Genomic DNA, 16,257 nt, shown 5'->3' with positions numbered 1-16,257 from the left:
AAATTATGACATATTTAAGACTGATGAAGCAGGTCATATTTTGATACAAACTTAACGTCTAATATTGTTGTTGTCGTCATCGTTGTCATTGTCTTCAGTCTGAAGACTGATTTGGTGCATATTATGCCTGGCATATCAATTTAAAGTTTGTAAGTTGTATCTGTAAAATACATTTAGTGTTGCAGGATGGTTTTGTTTTATAAAATGAACACTAATTAAAGTGATAAGAAAATTAGAATAAAATTATCACCAGATGATATTGCTTTGAAATATATTGCATTCTGCATTTTCAGATGCTAATATTAAAGCGGTTAACTATCTCTGTGGAGTTCCTTTAAAGTTCTGTGTATCCTCACATTGCAGATATGACAGGAAAACTTTCAGAAGTGGATTTGCAGTTCAAAGGAGGTAGTGATATCACCAAGGGTGGTGATATAAGTGTAGTAGATTTCCCAGAAGGCTATCGAAGAGGGTGTGGTCCCCCAGCGCGTGTCCAGGGTTCTCTAGTCTACCGTGATGGGGAGCCAATTGATGACTCCGATAAGAGGTACATATTTCCTTCTAACATTACATTTTAGCAGACAAATCACAACTAACTTACATATTTTTCCACAGCGACAATAACCGCCACTCCTTTTTCTTCTTTGTTTATTGAAAATCTGTGGTGTGGTATCAAATTATATTTTCTGCAATGAATCTTTCACTATGCAGTGAAGTGTGTATGGTTTTGGAAAATCTTGTCTCTTTAGAGCTATGTGCTGGAGTTGGACTTGAACTCACCAGAACCTTGACTTTTGTGGTCAGTGCTCCTACTCACTGAGTCATAATGGCACATTTTGTAACTGACCTTCACAACTTCACTTTCCAAACTTCACAGACACTCTCCTACTTTCTTTACTGGATCAATCATTTATGAACAAAACCTGGAGATCTCACTAGTCAGTAAAAGCATTGCCTGTGAGAGGCAAGTCCCAATGTGACACCTGGATTTAATCTGCCAATGAGTGTCAAATTATAGTTTATGGTTTGTGTAAGATAATATACCATAACATTCTTAGGAGCACTGTTAGTCTCGAAGAACGGGCATACAATAATTTCAGATTAATAAATGTGTAAATTTTTAGGCAAAATTGAATATTTGGAAGTACTGGATGGAATAACAACAATATGAAAAGGATAGATTGCTATTCACCACATGGAGGAGGATAGACAGGAACAATGAAAATGAAATAAAATTGTAATGAAAATGCAATGAGGTCAAAGAGAAAAATAAATCAAAAGATGATTATAGTGGGATGCATGTCAGTGGGTGGTGGTACTGGGTTGGGACATGATTTGGGACCTTTCTCTTATGCGGACAATTGTTCTATCAACTGAGCAGTCCAAGCATGTGCCTGTTTGCAACTCAGTGCCTCCTCTTTGTGGTGAGTAGCAATCTATCCATTCCTTATAGCTGTTATAAATTTTAGTGCATAATGTGTCATTGTTTTTATGTGAGTCAAGAAAAGCATCACATGCAGTTATTGAATTATATGTAAATTACCTTTACAGAAGAGCATACGTTAAAAAGAATTGAGAAGTTAATGTACAAGATGAGTACTTTATGAAAATAAAATATGTTGGAAATAGATTAAGAAAGAGCAGTAGAGAGGTCACAAGAAAGAAATAATGATGGAAATATTCCATTCCAATTATATGTTTTTTTTTGTATTCATGTATTTATCTGATGTAGCTTAAATGATTAATTCAGGTAGCTGACATCATCCTGAGCAGAAGTCAGTTACATAAAATTTTTGGGGAAGACTGTCGCACTGATGGAACTTGAAAATTTGAAATCTATTGTATTTTGTTGAGAAAAAAACTTATTTCTTCTCAGTAAAGATCAGGTGTTGACAAAAAGTGGTGAGTTTGGTTTTCAAATACTTAGATTTATTTCTGAATCTGGAGGCACTCTTTACACAAGAAGTCACTTGACCAAAGAGCTTCTAAAAACACCTAAGAGTAAAAGTATGAGTGTTGTGACTCAAAATAAAAAAAAACAGTGATAAACAAAACATTATGCTCAATATGATGTTGATTAATGACTTAACACAAAACTTCTTTTTAAATACATTAATAAAAAGAATTTACTTTAACAAAATCTGTTGCTATTTCTAGATGGTTTAATTTTCTACACATGTCATCATAACTTAAGTCACTAGAAACAGGAAAAATGTTTTATTTTATGGCCACTTTTGGTGTTATTATTCACCAATGTTGGTGTTAATTTCTCAGAATTTCACTGTTATTTACCATCATTTTGATGTTATTTTCTGATAATTTTTGTGTTATTTTCTGCCAATTTTTTGTCATTTTTTCCCAATTTTGGTAATAGTTTCTGAGGGCTTCTTTTTTTTGAAGTACTGTATTCCTTATTTTTGTCTTATTTCGTTGTTTTTTTTTTTTCAGTGTTATGATGAAAATGAGAATAGACTGTTAATTATGTTATGTATATTGATGTTGTCAGTCCTATTTGTTGCATTACTAAAAACGAAAGAAATTATTTATATTAAACCCACTAAATTTATTCAATTTAAAAAATAGCTTTGCAGCTGTTAAAAGTTTTTTTTTAAAGAAAGCAATGTTATAACATCAAAATTCATTTCTGAGACATTATGCAACCAATCTGTCAGCACTTCACTATAATATAATCATTGCTATCCAGAGTCATGCATCCCTTCAGAATATCTTACACAGCTGAGACTTTCCATTCCAGGAACACGTAGCACAATCTTTGCCATGTCAACATTAATAGAATTCATTATCATCCCATTGTTGAAACTAGAACCTAGAGCTGTGGACATAGAATACATAGTTTTATGCCCATAAGGGTTTTTAGCCTAGTTTGAAAGTACAACCCAGTGTGCTTCAGTGTTTCCTCCACCTCGATCTGAGGTATTCATTCTTTTATTTTTTTTTTAAATTTTGCTGGTTTAATATAAAAACTTAATTTTTCCACATTAAAAATCAATTTTCACTGTTAACCTGGAATGCAGGTAATAGTTTTCACTGGTGACGTTAGATTCCTTGGTATTATTGCACAATGACTTGCTTCAAAAACGACATGTTTTGGTGAGATCTATAATGCAGTGCCTCAACTGAATTGTATATTTTTGTTGTACTTAGTATATACACTAAAATCATCAAATATGAAACTTTAGCTTCACGAACATGTAAATCAACTTGGCATCTGCTCAGTCAGCTAGTCAGAGCACAGGTCACATGACGCCACACAGGCTTGTTTCTGCCTATAAAGAAAGCAACACTGAAAATGTTTACTTAAATATTTAATATTTTTTAATTATTTTCTGAATGAAGTTTGTGCTGGCATTACGATTTATTCTGCAGCAAGAGTCTAGATTAGGTTGTAAGGTGTTCAGAGGCTGTTTCCACAGATAAGTGCTGTATTTGGTATTTTCCATATTTATGCTTTTGTTCTATGAAAATATGTGGTTTGATTGATTCATCTCATTAAATGTCTCTCAAAATGAGTCATTTTTTGTACAACAGTTTTGCATAAGTGTTGGGAAATGTCACTTTGGCAACAAAATTGTTACTGATATAGAGATCATTGGAAGCAAGGTATTTTTATGTCATGTTCTAAGAGTCTTAGTTCTTTATGAGGAAAGCCAACTGGTATTTTAAGATGATACACAATTCTCAGCATTGAAAATGAAATCTAGTTCCAGCATTCATTAACTATTAGTTACCATTATTTGAAACCTGCCACCCTCAGATTTATGAGATTAGGAAAAACCTGGAAATTTTGCAATATTTTGTAGCAACTGTATGTTTCATATTACATCATGAAAATCACAAATTTTGTGTTATACTTTGCTTTATTGTGTATGTGAAATTTTCCTGTCCCTATTTAGTTACTCATCTTAAAACTAAAAATATTTTTATGTATATATATATATATATATATATATATATAAAAAAAAACACAAAACACAATGCAATAAACTGTGTTGTGTTTTTATAATGGCAGAACAAAATATATAAATGATGAGACACAACTGAGAGAACTTTTTTTTCACAGCACCAATGGTGAAGATAGTGTGTTATATATTCGTAAATATGGATTATTGGTAACCCAAATCTATCTGGTAGTGTAGTGTGAATAAGGGTCCAGGAGGAGGAGAGTAACAATTTGACAGTTGCAGCTACAACAGTATGTTAAAATCTAACAGTTGTAATAAAATATGTTGTAATACATGGGCTCTTTAAACCATATGATTGCAAGAGAGAGGTGTCTTCAGAATGATTTTAAGGGTTATTGAGAAACGCCTTACTTTGTATCACTGTATGTTTGTTAAAAACTTGTGGGGATGTAACTTCGTGGAGCTGCCTGCTGCCCTTAGGTAGCTCAACTAACCACTCTGGACTGGCAGTTAGTTCGTTCTGATCGATGTTTGTGACAGCTTGTTTTGTACCTTCCAGGACAATAAAATATATTTGTTTGGAATCATACAACCTCTTAGTTGTTATTATATGTAATTACTACCTCAATTATCATACTTCTACAGTGATGACTCCGAAATTTCAATTGCACCACATTTAAAATGTAAAATCTCCCACCCCGGTCCATTGTCCTACTGTTCCACAGCTGCCTCCAGCTCAGATATTGCCTGCTCTGAAGGATGTCAGTCTAAACTCTTCGTCAATGCCTGTGAGTTCCATGAACTTTCTGTGCTTCAGTTTGATACAGTTTTGCCAAAACGTGGACGAAGTGTCTGATTCAGCAGTGTGTAGTGAACTGATGACAATGCTTCCATTGTTTCTATGTCTACCATACCAGACTCACGCCACTTCACACCAAACCAGCCAACAATATGTGTCAAATTCTCAATGTGACCTTATTAGTGATAGCACTGTAATGATGCCAGGTGACTACTTGCCTAGCGATTCTGATATGACAACGAATGTCATTCCAGATGAGCAACGGCTTCCTGCCACCCCATTCGTCAGTACACATAGTGCTCTGAGCTTCCTTGCAGGAAATAATCAGACTTATGCTCTTGGACAATCCTTTAGTGCCAGTGAATCTATGTGAATTAACATACCCAGAGTTTTGCAAAACTATTTAGACACCCACCAGAGTGCCGCAATAGTTGGTTGACATTGGACCCCGCTAAACAATCCTCAAACTGTTTGCAACTGTTTATCACCTCCTGGACAAAATGACAGGTTCAAGTGATCTTCCTGGATCTAAAACCAAACTATTCAACTATGTCATCATGCAGCATCTGCCCACATCACCCATGTCTCACCCATCAACATGTCACTTGAGTGATGTCATATCTCTGCCACCCACCCCGTGTTCACATGCAGCCGTCATCTGTTCACATGCTGCCGTCATCACTTCACATGACATTCACACACTGCAACTCCTCCAGGTGTGTGTAATGCCAACTGTCTTGCAAGTTTCGTTACCCTGTGAGCAAACCATGTTCTGACAGTATCCAGCAGCTCCCGTGGACCATCACTACGTACCATATAGTGCTGGTCTTGCCCACCTTCATGCTTACTCGCATCTAAAACACTGCACATACCTTCATCTCATCATGACGTGCACTGTCCTGATGCTTCCACATCTTCTGCACCCACCATGCCATGTATCGCTTCACCGCTTTATGAACACCACTCCATGATGCCACTGCTCCTGCTGCATCTACCACACCAGGCAATGCTAACCTCATGGTGATGCCAGCCTCACATAATCATGGCCCTTATCTTTCTGCGTGTCCTTGGCTGAAACTCCCTCCATTGAATGTGGACTCACCTACGCTGTGGTTCACACTTAGGGAATGCATAATGTGGTCTGCAGGTGTCACTGAGGACAGTGACAAATTTCCAGTACTTCTCAACAACCTCAGTGATAATGCCAATCTCATTAGTGACTTTCTGCTTGATGCGCACACACAAACAAACAAGTACGAGACAGTCAAGGCACTTATGCTCACCAGACAAAAATCTCCATGTAGTGATAAGTGAAACCTCACTCGGTCACAGTATGCCTTCCACGCTGTGGCACAAGCTTCACCTGCAAATCTTATGAGCCTACTCCCAGATCATACATTGTGAACTTTGTGGCTATTAAATCTGCTAGAGAGTATTCAAATGGTGATGATCACATATGAGGATGCTCCACTAGATTGCAAACTACACCTTGCCGATTGAGTCCTAGCGCTCACACAGCATCACTTGTTGAATAATTCTCATTGTGACCTCACTACCACTGACAGCATCCCCATCTACATCGCCAACAACACTTGACCCTGGCCAAGCCCAGCCAATGCCCTGCCACTGCTCCTGGCAGCTATTACGTGTCTCCTACCATGTAGATGCCTGCCACCTAACGTCTACTAGGATTCACTGAACCTTCCTGACCCAGCACCCACTACTGCTCCATGCGGTCTTCTGAGTGATGAACGTAAACAACTGCCTACAGTGCAGACCACCATTGGTGCACTACCACCTGGTCGCTGACCTGTGCCTGCCATTCAAAACAATGCAAGTCAGCCAGGCACTATGCTCACCCAAGTGCACTGTCTCTGCTGGTTCCACACTCACTTCGGCTCTGACATGCTACATTGCCGCCAGCCTTAGTCATACCCAAACTGATCTTGCAGCCTGATACTGGTGGACCAGGTCACTTGTCCTCTTCAAGTCATCACAAATCACCACATCATGTTGGTGACCACAGGTCTCATCTACAACCAGATGCCTCTTGCCTCTTTGTTTACTATGCACAACTGTTTTCTTACCTTCTAGTCAACACCAGAACTGATGAAAGTATGGTTCTGCTGTCTCTCGCTACCACTACATTTTCACCTTCGTCCATGCAATTGCCAATTGTGATACTGGTGGTTAGCACCATCTCCATCACTGTTGATTTTGGCAACCGTACACCTGTGTCCTGGATGTTCTTGATAGCTGAAACGGTGGAACATGCCTTAGGTGCAGACTTCCTCAGGCATTACCATTTATTGTCAGACCTAAACAGCATTCTGCTCCTGCAGCACGATGGCCAGTGGCCAATCAGTGGCAAGATCAGTGACTCCCTGTCAATGATATGGCACCATCTCCTACTTCCCAATCAGAAACACCTCTCGATCTTATCTTGAAATGTCAAATACTTCTGGATGAACTCTGCATGACGTCTGCCATGCACTGGTGTTCGAACTCTGATAAGTAAGCAACCATTGACCTTCTCCGCTCACGTATGGCGGAGACATCTAGCGAGCTTCATATGGCTAAACAGTGACTCACGATTCTGCTACATCTATACCCACTGCCTGCTGATGAAGACATTGTGTTAGCCTCAAAAAGGCCAGTCAAGTGACTTTAGCTACCTAATTGTGCTCACCCGACCACACCAAGTGTTATTGACAGTACCACTGTGACTGGCTTGCCCATTGACAATAGTGTTACTGTAATACCTATTGCTATGCCTTTGGCTCCCACATCGTGACAGCCCAACCAGCTGCAGACTATTTGTACCATTTGTAATGGTATATTTCATTGCATCAACACCATTCCCAGCACACAGGTCCACCGTCGCCCTCGCCGCCTAACTCCCCACAAACTCAAAGTGGCAAAAGCCACCAAGGGTGAACTCTTGTGTGTTGGTATTGTACAGCCATCTGACAGTGCCTGGACGTCTTCTGTCAAGTTCATCCTCAAAAAGGACAATATTAGGCAATTGTGTGACGATTATCGGTACCTCAGTGCGTGGACTATACTAGACAGCTACCATGTATCAAACTTACAAGGCTTCACACACAAACTTTATGGTGCCACTATGTTCAGTGTTGTTGACTGTAAATGGGCCTATTTACAGATACCTATGGCTGTCGATGATATACTAAAAACAGCAATAATCACGCCATTCAGTCTGTTCGAGTTTTTATTTGTGCCTTATAAGTTAAGAAACGTGGCCCAGACCTGTCGGAGGTTTATTAATGACCTCTTATTTAACATGTCCTTCTGCTGTGCTTGCCTAGATGACATTATAATTTTCTCACAGTCTCCTGATGAACATGAGATTCATTTACGCACTATGCTAGACAAGTTATAGGCACACGACATTGTAATTAATAATGATAAATGCCAACTACGGCAGTTGTGTGTCATCTTCATTGGACATTTGGTTAATGCTTTGGGGATACGCCCCATGCTGGAGAAAGGGAACAAAACCGCCTCCTCCCTATCAAGAATTATGACAATTCCTCGGTGTTATCAATTTTTGCAGGTGTCATCTTCCTGATGCTACTGAAACACTCTTGCCGCTGACTGAGCCACTACACAGCAAGAACACAACTGGCAAACATTGCCTGTTGTGGATGTCTGAAATACAAACAGCATTTGACAAGATTAAATCTAATCTCACACAGGCTGTAACCCTCGCCTTTCTGTCACCAGACGCAGGCGCCAGTGACTGTGCGGTTGCTGTGGTACTACAAGAGATTGCCAGCATAATGCAGCCACTGTGTTTTTTCTCTCGAAAGTTGAGCGGTACTCAGAAGAAGTACTCAACTTTTGATAGAGAGCTCTTGGCCATCTTTGAGGTGTTACCCTATTTCCAGGATGACACTGAAGGATGCCCTCTGACCATTTACGCCAACCACAAGCCTCTTGCAATGTGATAAAAAAAACACTTCTGTTTCTCCACACCAAGGTGCTTTCACCACCTCGAACTGGTCTCAAAATTTACCACCGATGTCAGACACATCTGATGTGTAGAAAATATAGTCGTGGACTACCTGTCTTGCTTGGTGGCCACATTTACTCAGCTGAACTTTGATCAACTTACTGATGCACAGACCACAGATCCCAGCCTACAACAGCTACTCACTGGACAAGACACTGGGCTACAACCACAACAGTGCACACTTCCAGGAGCCGTCAAACTTGTTTGGTGTGATGTGTCATGTGAGAGGCTATGACCAATCGTTCCGCAGTCCTATTGTAAAACTGTGTTCCACTTGCTGCACAATCTTGCACATCCTGCATATGTCCCACATTGAAATTAGTCATGTAAGTCTTTGTCTGGCTCAACATCAAATGTGATGGCACTGCAAGGCCCCGGACCTGTACCCTCATCAGCAGGCAAAGATCGGACAAAGTGCTGAGCCCCCGTTTGGGAAATTCCCTAGCCTAAATTGGGGTTTTCAGACATTCATACTGATTTAGTCTGGCTACTCCATGAGTCACAGGGTTCAAAGTACATCTTATCCATGATCAACCGCGTGATGTGTTGGGTTGAGGCTGTCCCATTCCTGGACATTTCAGCCAACAGAATTGCCAAGGCCTTTGTTTGCTACTTAATTACCAGGTTCAGCTTTTCAACATTGCTGATGACAGACTGAGGCTGTCAGTTTGAGTCTGCCTTGTTCAATGGACTTTGCCATCTTTGCGGGTGCCATCATTTCCACATGACTGCTTACTACCTCCTGTCCATTGGCCATAGTGGAACAATGGCACCACATGCTCTGTGGGAACATAACTCTGTGGATTCACCTGGACCAGTACTGCTACCCCAAGGAAGCTCAACTAAACTCTCTGGACCTGCAATTAGTTTACTCTGATCGATGTTTCTGACAACACGCTTTGTACCTTGTAGAACAATAAAATATATTTGTATGGAATCATATGACCTGTCAGTTGTTATTCTACATAACTACTATCCCGAGTACCATACTTCCTACAAACGGTAGCAGAGTGATCCTTGAGATGTTTGTCATAATCCGTATCTCAAGCACAAATATGTTATTTGATAATAAATGTAATTTTAATCTTGTGATATACTGTCATATTATTGGTATTACTTGTGCATTTTTAAGCATACATATGCTGTTTGCCCTCAAGATCGGTATACAGGAGGGCAGTATGGCAATATTTTCTATCACAGATTTTTTAATGATCTTGCATCCAGTAATGGTATGCATTAAGTTATCTCACCTAGTATTATTTGTCGTCTGTTTTGTCACTGTCTTTAATTAATTAATGCAATATTAAGTGGAAAACTATGATTGTATTTACAAATAACTTTCAAAAAAAGCATGTGAAAAGAGCTAAAGACTGAAAAATAAATCAAGAATTTAACAGTTGCATGGAATGTGGAGTCATTTCAAAAGTTTCTAGCAACTGGGAGTGTGGTGTTATTTCAAAAGTTTCTAGCAACTGTACATCTATTTTAACAGAAAATAATTTATGATTTGTGGTGAATCCTCACATTTCAGAAGCACAAGCTTATTTAGTAAGAACCCCCCCCCCGAAAGGAATGAGCAAACTATAAAGCATATCTCAGGAATATGTGGAGCAATTTCAACCAAACTTGGTACATGTATTACTTACTATCTAGGGAGAAAACTGTGGTGCTAGAAAACTCTTAGCTCTTGTTTCAACATGAGCAGGGGTAGGGGGTATGGGAGAGAAGCAGTTGACATGTAAGCATAACTCTGGGATGCATGAGAATTTTCAACCAAACTTACTACTTTACACTTCTATCTTATTACCTAGTTGGACATCTCTGCCCAAACTCTTTGCCTCTGTATGTGTCTGCTTGTGTCTGTATATGTGTGGATGGATATGTGTGTGTGTGCGAGTGTATACCCGTCCTTTTTTCTCCCTAAGGTAAGTCTTTCCACTCCCGGGATTGGAATGACTCCTTACCCTCTCTCTTAAAACCCAAATCCTTTCGTCTTTCCCTCTCCTTCCCTCTTTCCTGACGAGGCAACCGTTGGTTGCGAAAGCTAGAATTTTGTGTGTATGTTTGTGTGTCTGTCGACATGCCAGCGCTTTCGTTTGGTAAGTCACATCATCTTTGTTTTTAGATATATTATTACCTAGTAAAAAATACTATCGGGATTGAGATGCACGTAGCATTACTATGAGTGGCAGTGAGGTCAGGAAGCTGGTAACATGTAAAAAAAATTGAAATGACTGATACAGTATTACTTTTGCTCATCATTTCTAGGATGGGTGGTTACAGTCCTAATGACATTTGTCCCCTGCATTTGTAATGGAAATGTAGAAATAGTTGATAAGAACTGTTAGTGGAAGAACTCAGGGTGGAATGGGATACGAAAAGTTTAACAGTTTTTTTTTAAATAAGAGAACACAAGAAAACACTTTGTTAAGATACATTAAAAATCATCTTCCAGTATAATCTTATCATCTTAAAACTAGGACATAAAGTTGTTAATGAACAGTTTAGACATTGGAATCAGAAATCTCCAAAAGATTGTCATTAATCACAAGAAAAAAAATTTTAATGTCACTTTGAAAAATGTACAATTATTTTTAATGCTTAATAATCATCAGAATAATAACTATTGTGTGCATACTTGAAACACTTGTGGCATGTGATCCAGCCATCATTATAAATGGCGTAAAAGTCCTCACATTAGAGATGCTCAGCTTACCCTCCCTCTGATTAACCCTTCATCATTTTCTTTCTTGTATCCTGCTTAAGGTCTCTCTCATCTCTCTTGTTTTTTTGTGTACAGTTAGATTTTTCTATTTTAATATTCTCAAAGAGTGTTTTCGCAGCTGACTTCACTCTCCTAGCATTTTTGACCTTTATTGCACCCTCTTTCCTTCTTTCCTTTCTGTGCTTGTAACAGAATCCTGTAGTTAATTCTTATAATGGAAATCTGTTAATACAACTATTGTTCTGTGGCATACACATCTTTAAAATTTCCCATCTGATCTGTCAACTCTGCTTCATGAACAAATCTTTCCAATGTTGCTGTCTGTCAGTCTTTCTAATATAAGTCTACATCTTCTGGAAAAGCAAGGTGAAAGAAAAAAATACATGTAGTGTGAAATCTACCTGCATACAAAAGTGACAGGGCACTGTCCCATTCCACCCTATCCTGTTTTTCCCCAATGGCACATCTCAGTAAACTACTTTTATGAAAGTTAAAATGAAATTTCATCCTTAGAGGCGAGAAGAGGGTGACATAAAAGTAGTATGAAATGAATATTAGTGCTGAATCCATAGTAATTGGGTTTACTACACTAACAAATTGGTGGCAGTTCTGTTGGCAATTCTTGCGTAGGGGTGGTTGTGGGGGCAGGAAATGGAAAGGGAGGTATGGAGTGGGGGGAAGAGTTGGGAGTGAACTGTCAAGTGTAAACCACAGGGGCTGACGATGAATTATTGTGGAGTGGATTTGAGATGTCGGTTCCACAGGCAACGCTGTGTTGCTGAGGCTGTGTTCACACAAGTATTCGTTTATTCTTGCTGCTGGAAAAATACAGTGTGTTATCAGGTTGTGTGTTATATTAACATTATTATGAATATGGGATTGTTTTGCTCCGTAGTTTTGAAACTGTATTTTTATTTTTAGAAACATCTAAATAAACTACATGTTTGTTTTACACTACTGGTGTATTTTATTCCTTTTCACATGTGGCATAAGACTGAGTTAACTAAATAACAGAAAAAGGTGGCTTTGATTTTGATTTGATTTTTAATGATCCCATAAATCATATTGTGGGTTATTGCACGTGGATAAGGGGCAAGTCACAGCTACAGTTTGTATAAATGTTATAATTAAATCATAATAAGTAAAAAAGGATATCGGACAAATTACAATATTACATTACAATAATTATCATTATTATCTCATAATAAAACAAAAGTAATGGATATGGGACATAAGAAGAAGAACAGTTCTATTTGTAGAATGAAATAAATAACCAGAAATAAACAATGGGAAGTCCAGAATGGAATAATGACAATGTTATGAAAAGGAAAGACTGCTGCCATTCTTATAGAAGAGACATTGAGTCCCAGACAGACAACAAAAGGCTGCCATACATGTTGAACTTTCATTCCCATAACTCCCTCTGGTCACAGCCTTCATTAGTCCCTGTCCTTCATCCACCAGTCCACCTCCCTAATGCTACTCCAGTGCTACACAGCTTTCTATTCCACCAATGCTTTTACTAGTCTTTTTTTCCCTCCTATTTCTATCCTTTTCCACCCCCCACCTTCCCCTCAAATCTCCCAGTTACCCCTAGCTGCCATACCCTGTCCCCACCACATCCATGCATGCTTCAACGAGAAGCAGCACTTTACCTCCTCCACCTCTATCCTGCTCTATCTTCCCCTCCCTCCTCTTTACTCCTGCCATTCATGCGCATTTCTCGAAGTCCAGCATTGGTGGCCAGAGACAATGGTTGTGTGTGTGTAAGCTGTGCTTGCATGAATGTATATACTTTAGAAAAAGTTCTTTTGGCCAAAAGCTCAATATTTATGGCAGTTGTTTTGTTGTATCTGTCTGCAACTCAGCATCTCCTCTATATGGTGAGTAGAAATCTTTCATTTTGTCATGAACCCACTCTACTGTGCAGGAAAAGTTATCTCCATAAGGACACCGTTACGGTGTGGCTAATGGCTGTATAGTACTTTAGTAGAGCTGGCCATGATGTCTCCTTTGTTGAGGCTGCTGAGTCTGCGTTCTCCATGTGGCTTCTCGTCTAGGCATCGCCTTTGCTGCTCTGGGTCCAAGAAAAGGTGCGGGTTTTTTAATTGTCACTGGACTATCGAAATCATGACGCAGTATTCCACGGCTTCTTTGTATCGAAAACACACTTTTATTGTCAAAACTAGATGCACAACTATACTCAAGTGCCCGAAAACCTGTTGTAGACCAAAGATCACGGTCATAAGCTACAAAGAACATACAATTCCAATATCGATTATTGATCGCAACACCTAACTTAGTATTATCTTAAGCAAAAGCTTTTATAACACGACTTAAGTGTATAATAAAATAAAATGATGTCTATTTGTCAGTTCCATTACAATAGCCCCCCAAGAATTTTGTAAGTATGAAAATGCGAACAAAATTCTGACACCAGAATAATGGAACTGCCAAGAATATGATTTTAAATAAATTAAAATTTTTAATAGGACTCTTTCCTTTGAATTATGCTAACACTGAAATTGTTACACTCCGTAAAGGAAAACATACAATTTTTAACCTTAGAGTAAATGAAATACAAAAGAAGATTCACAATTTTCACTTAGAAGAGTCCATAATGTTGTAGCACTTCACATGAAACCATTGAAAGACTGTAACTTTTAACTGCAGGCTTGTTTTATTTTCTTTTGTTGCCCACTTTTCACACTACTCAAAGTCTGTCCCACATTGTCCATCTGCACATAGGTGACTTCCGTTAAAAAGTCTGATTTCTGCTTGTCCTGCAGTGCATCTGTTTCCAAAGCTTAGCTGTTTGTATTGCTTCATTGACTATAATGCCATGTTTTCTAAAAATCACATACAGAGATCACCTTTTGGTTACATAATGTTTATATGTAAGTACATGGGTAGGATACATAGTTAACCTTCTGGTAATGTTTATCTAGTGGAAGAAGTTTACAGAATCTGTCTGAGTAACACTACACAGGTATGAACTGGTCCAAAAAAAGATTCTTTAAATACTAATAAATTCAATAAACATGTAATACAAAATCACACATATTGGGTGTAAAATATCTTATCACAAAGACATTACTCCAAGGATAAAAAAATTAAATTGTTTTCAAAAGTAAAGTTACAGGCAGTTTGTTACAAGGGTTCATATTCACAGTAAAAGTGCAAAGGTAGAATCATGGATGAAAGTTTTGGAATGGTATATATCTATCAAAATTAAAAAATATTACTGCCTATGCATTTGCATAGGTTGAGAGAGAAATATACAGTAATTCATGTGGTTTACTGAAAATGATTGTCTCCTGGTAGAGTTGGACATTTCAAGCACTTCAGTGTGTAGTAATTAGGACTCTGCCTTTAAGAGTAAAAAATTTAAAAAACTTAATTGTTGCAAGACAGATTTAGTGCTGATTAGAGGCTTGCATTTTAAATGATGTCTCAACAAATGTGGTGTGAGAGTTACGCAAACTAAAATTACACAAATTATCAAACATCAATCAAATTGCATAAACATACAGAAATATCAAAAACTAACATGGCTAGCATATTACACAGAAAATTCATTGCAAACACTTCATACAGTGAATACATATTAAACAAATAATAAACATTTTCAAGGGCACAAAACTGTATCAAAATTAGACAATTTTTTATATGCAAAATTTCCAGTGAAAAACTTTTGTTGAGTCACCTTTTAACTTTCTCAGACTAGTCTTATCCCTTTTGTTTATACAATTTCAATGAAACAATATTCCTTAGCCCGAGAACTGTCCTGGATTTAGGATACACCAACCGGTATGCATTTGGGTGTGGATGCTCTACAATCTCGAATGGACCCATGTATATATCTAAGAATTTCTTTATTTCAGAAGTTAGAATTTTTGATTTCTCATGTGATTTTACTAAAACATAATCTCCTACTTTAAACTTGGTTGCTTTGATCTTGCCATCATGTCGTCTTTTTCTAATTTCCCCCCGTTTTATCATTGTTTCTTTGACTATGGCTTCACGTTCATGCATAGTCATCATTGTGCATGGTGGAAATTCTACGAGTTCAATGATAATGTTGTCTGGTTTTAGATGAAACATAATTTCATAAGGTGAAAATCCTGTGGAAGTGTGCTGCAAGCTGTTCATAACATCTTCAAAGTCTTGTACATGGTCATACCATGTAGGATGTTTATGATTGCAATATGTACGACATAAACGACCAATCTCATGCATATACCTCTCAGCTGGGTTTGACGATGGATTATATACACATATTTGAACATGTTTGATTCCCGATTTACCAACAAAGCCTTTCCAAACTTTTGAGAAAAACTGAGAACCGTTATCTGACAAGATTGCTTTTGGTTTCCCAACATTTAAGAAATAGTCTTTTTCAACTTTTGTAACTATCTCTTTACCTGTGGCTTTTCTGACAGGATACAACTTGATTAGTTTAGAAAATACATCCACCATGACAAAAATGTAGCAGTGGCCACTCCTACTCCTTGGAAGAGGCCCATAGAAATCAACAGCAACTAAGTCTAGAGGTTGTGCAGGAATAATGTTTTGCATTTCACCTTGACACTTTCTGTTACTTACTTTGACTCGTTCACACTTATCACAAGTTGACAATTCTTTTCTAACTTTCTTGGCCATATTGTAGAAGTATATGTTTTCTTGTAATTTCTGCATACACTTCTGTATGCCACAATGATCATAGCTCTCATGAGTATATGTAATTAACCTCTCAGCTTCCTCCTCAGGCCAGCAT

The 16,257-nt window shown here is 38.2% G+C and overlaps 1 protein-coding gene across 1 annotated transcript in view; it reads left to right on the top strand.

Moving 5' to 3' along the window:
• Positions 1-16,257, top strand: part of LOC126092720 (uncharacterized) — a 271,027-nt gene that overhangs the window by 150,108 nt on the left and 104,662 nt on the right. The window contains exon 14 of the mRNA XM_049908444.1: positions 364-547. Coding sequence (XP_049764401.1) covers positions 364-547 — 184 coding nt within the window. The remainder of the gene's footprint in view (positions 1-363; positions 548-16,257) is intronic.

The sequence above is a fragment of the Schistocerca cancellata genome, chromosome 7 (genome assembly GCF_023864275.1).
Source record: "Schistocerca cancellata isolate TAMUIC-IGC-003103 chromosome 7, iqSchCanc2.1, whole genome shotgun sequence".
Classification (NCBI taxonomy): Eukaryota; Metazoa; Arthropoda; class Insecta; order Orthoptera; family Acrididae; genus Schistocerca; species Schistocerca cancellata.
This window is presented reverse-complemented; position numbering and strand designations above follow the sequence as displayed.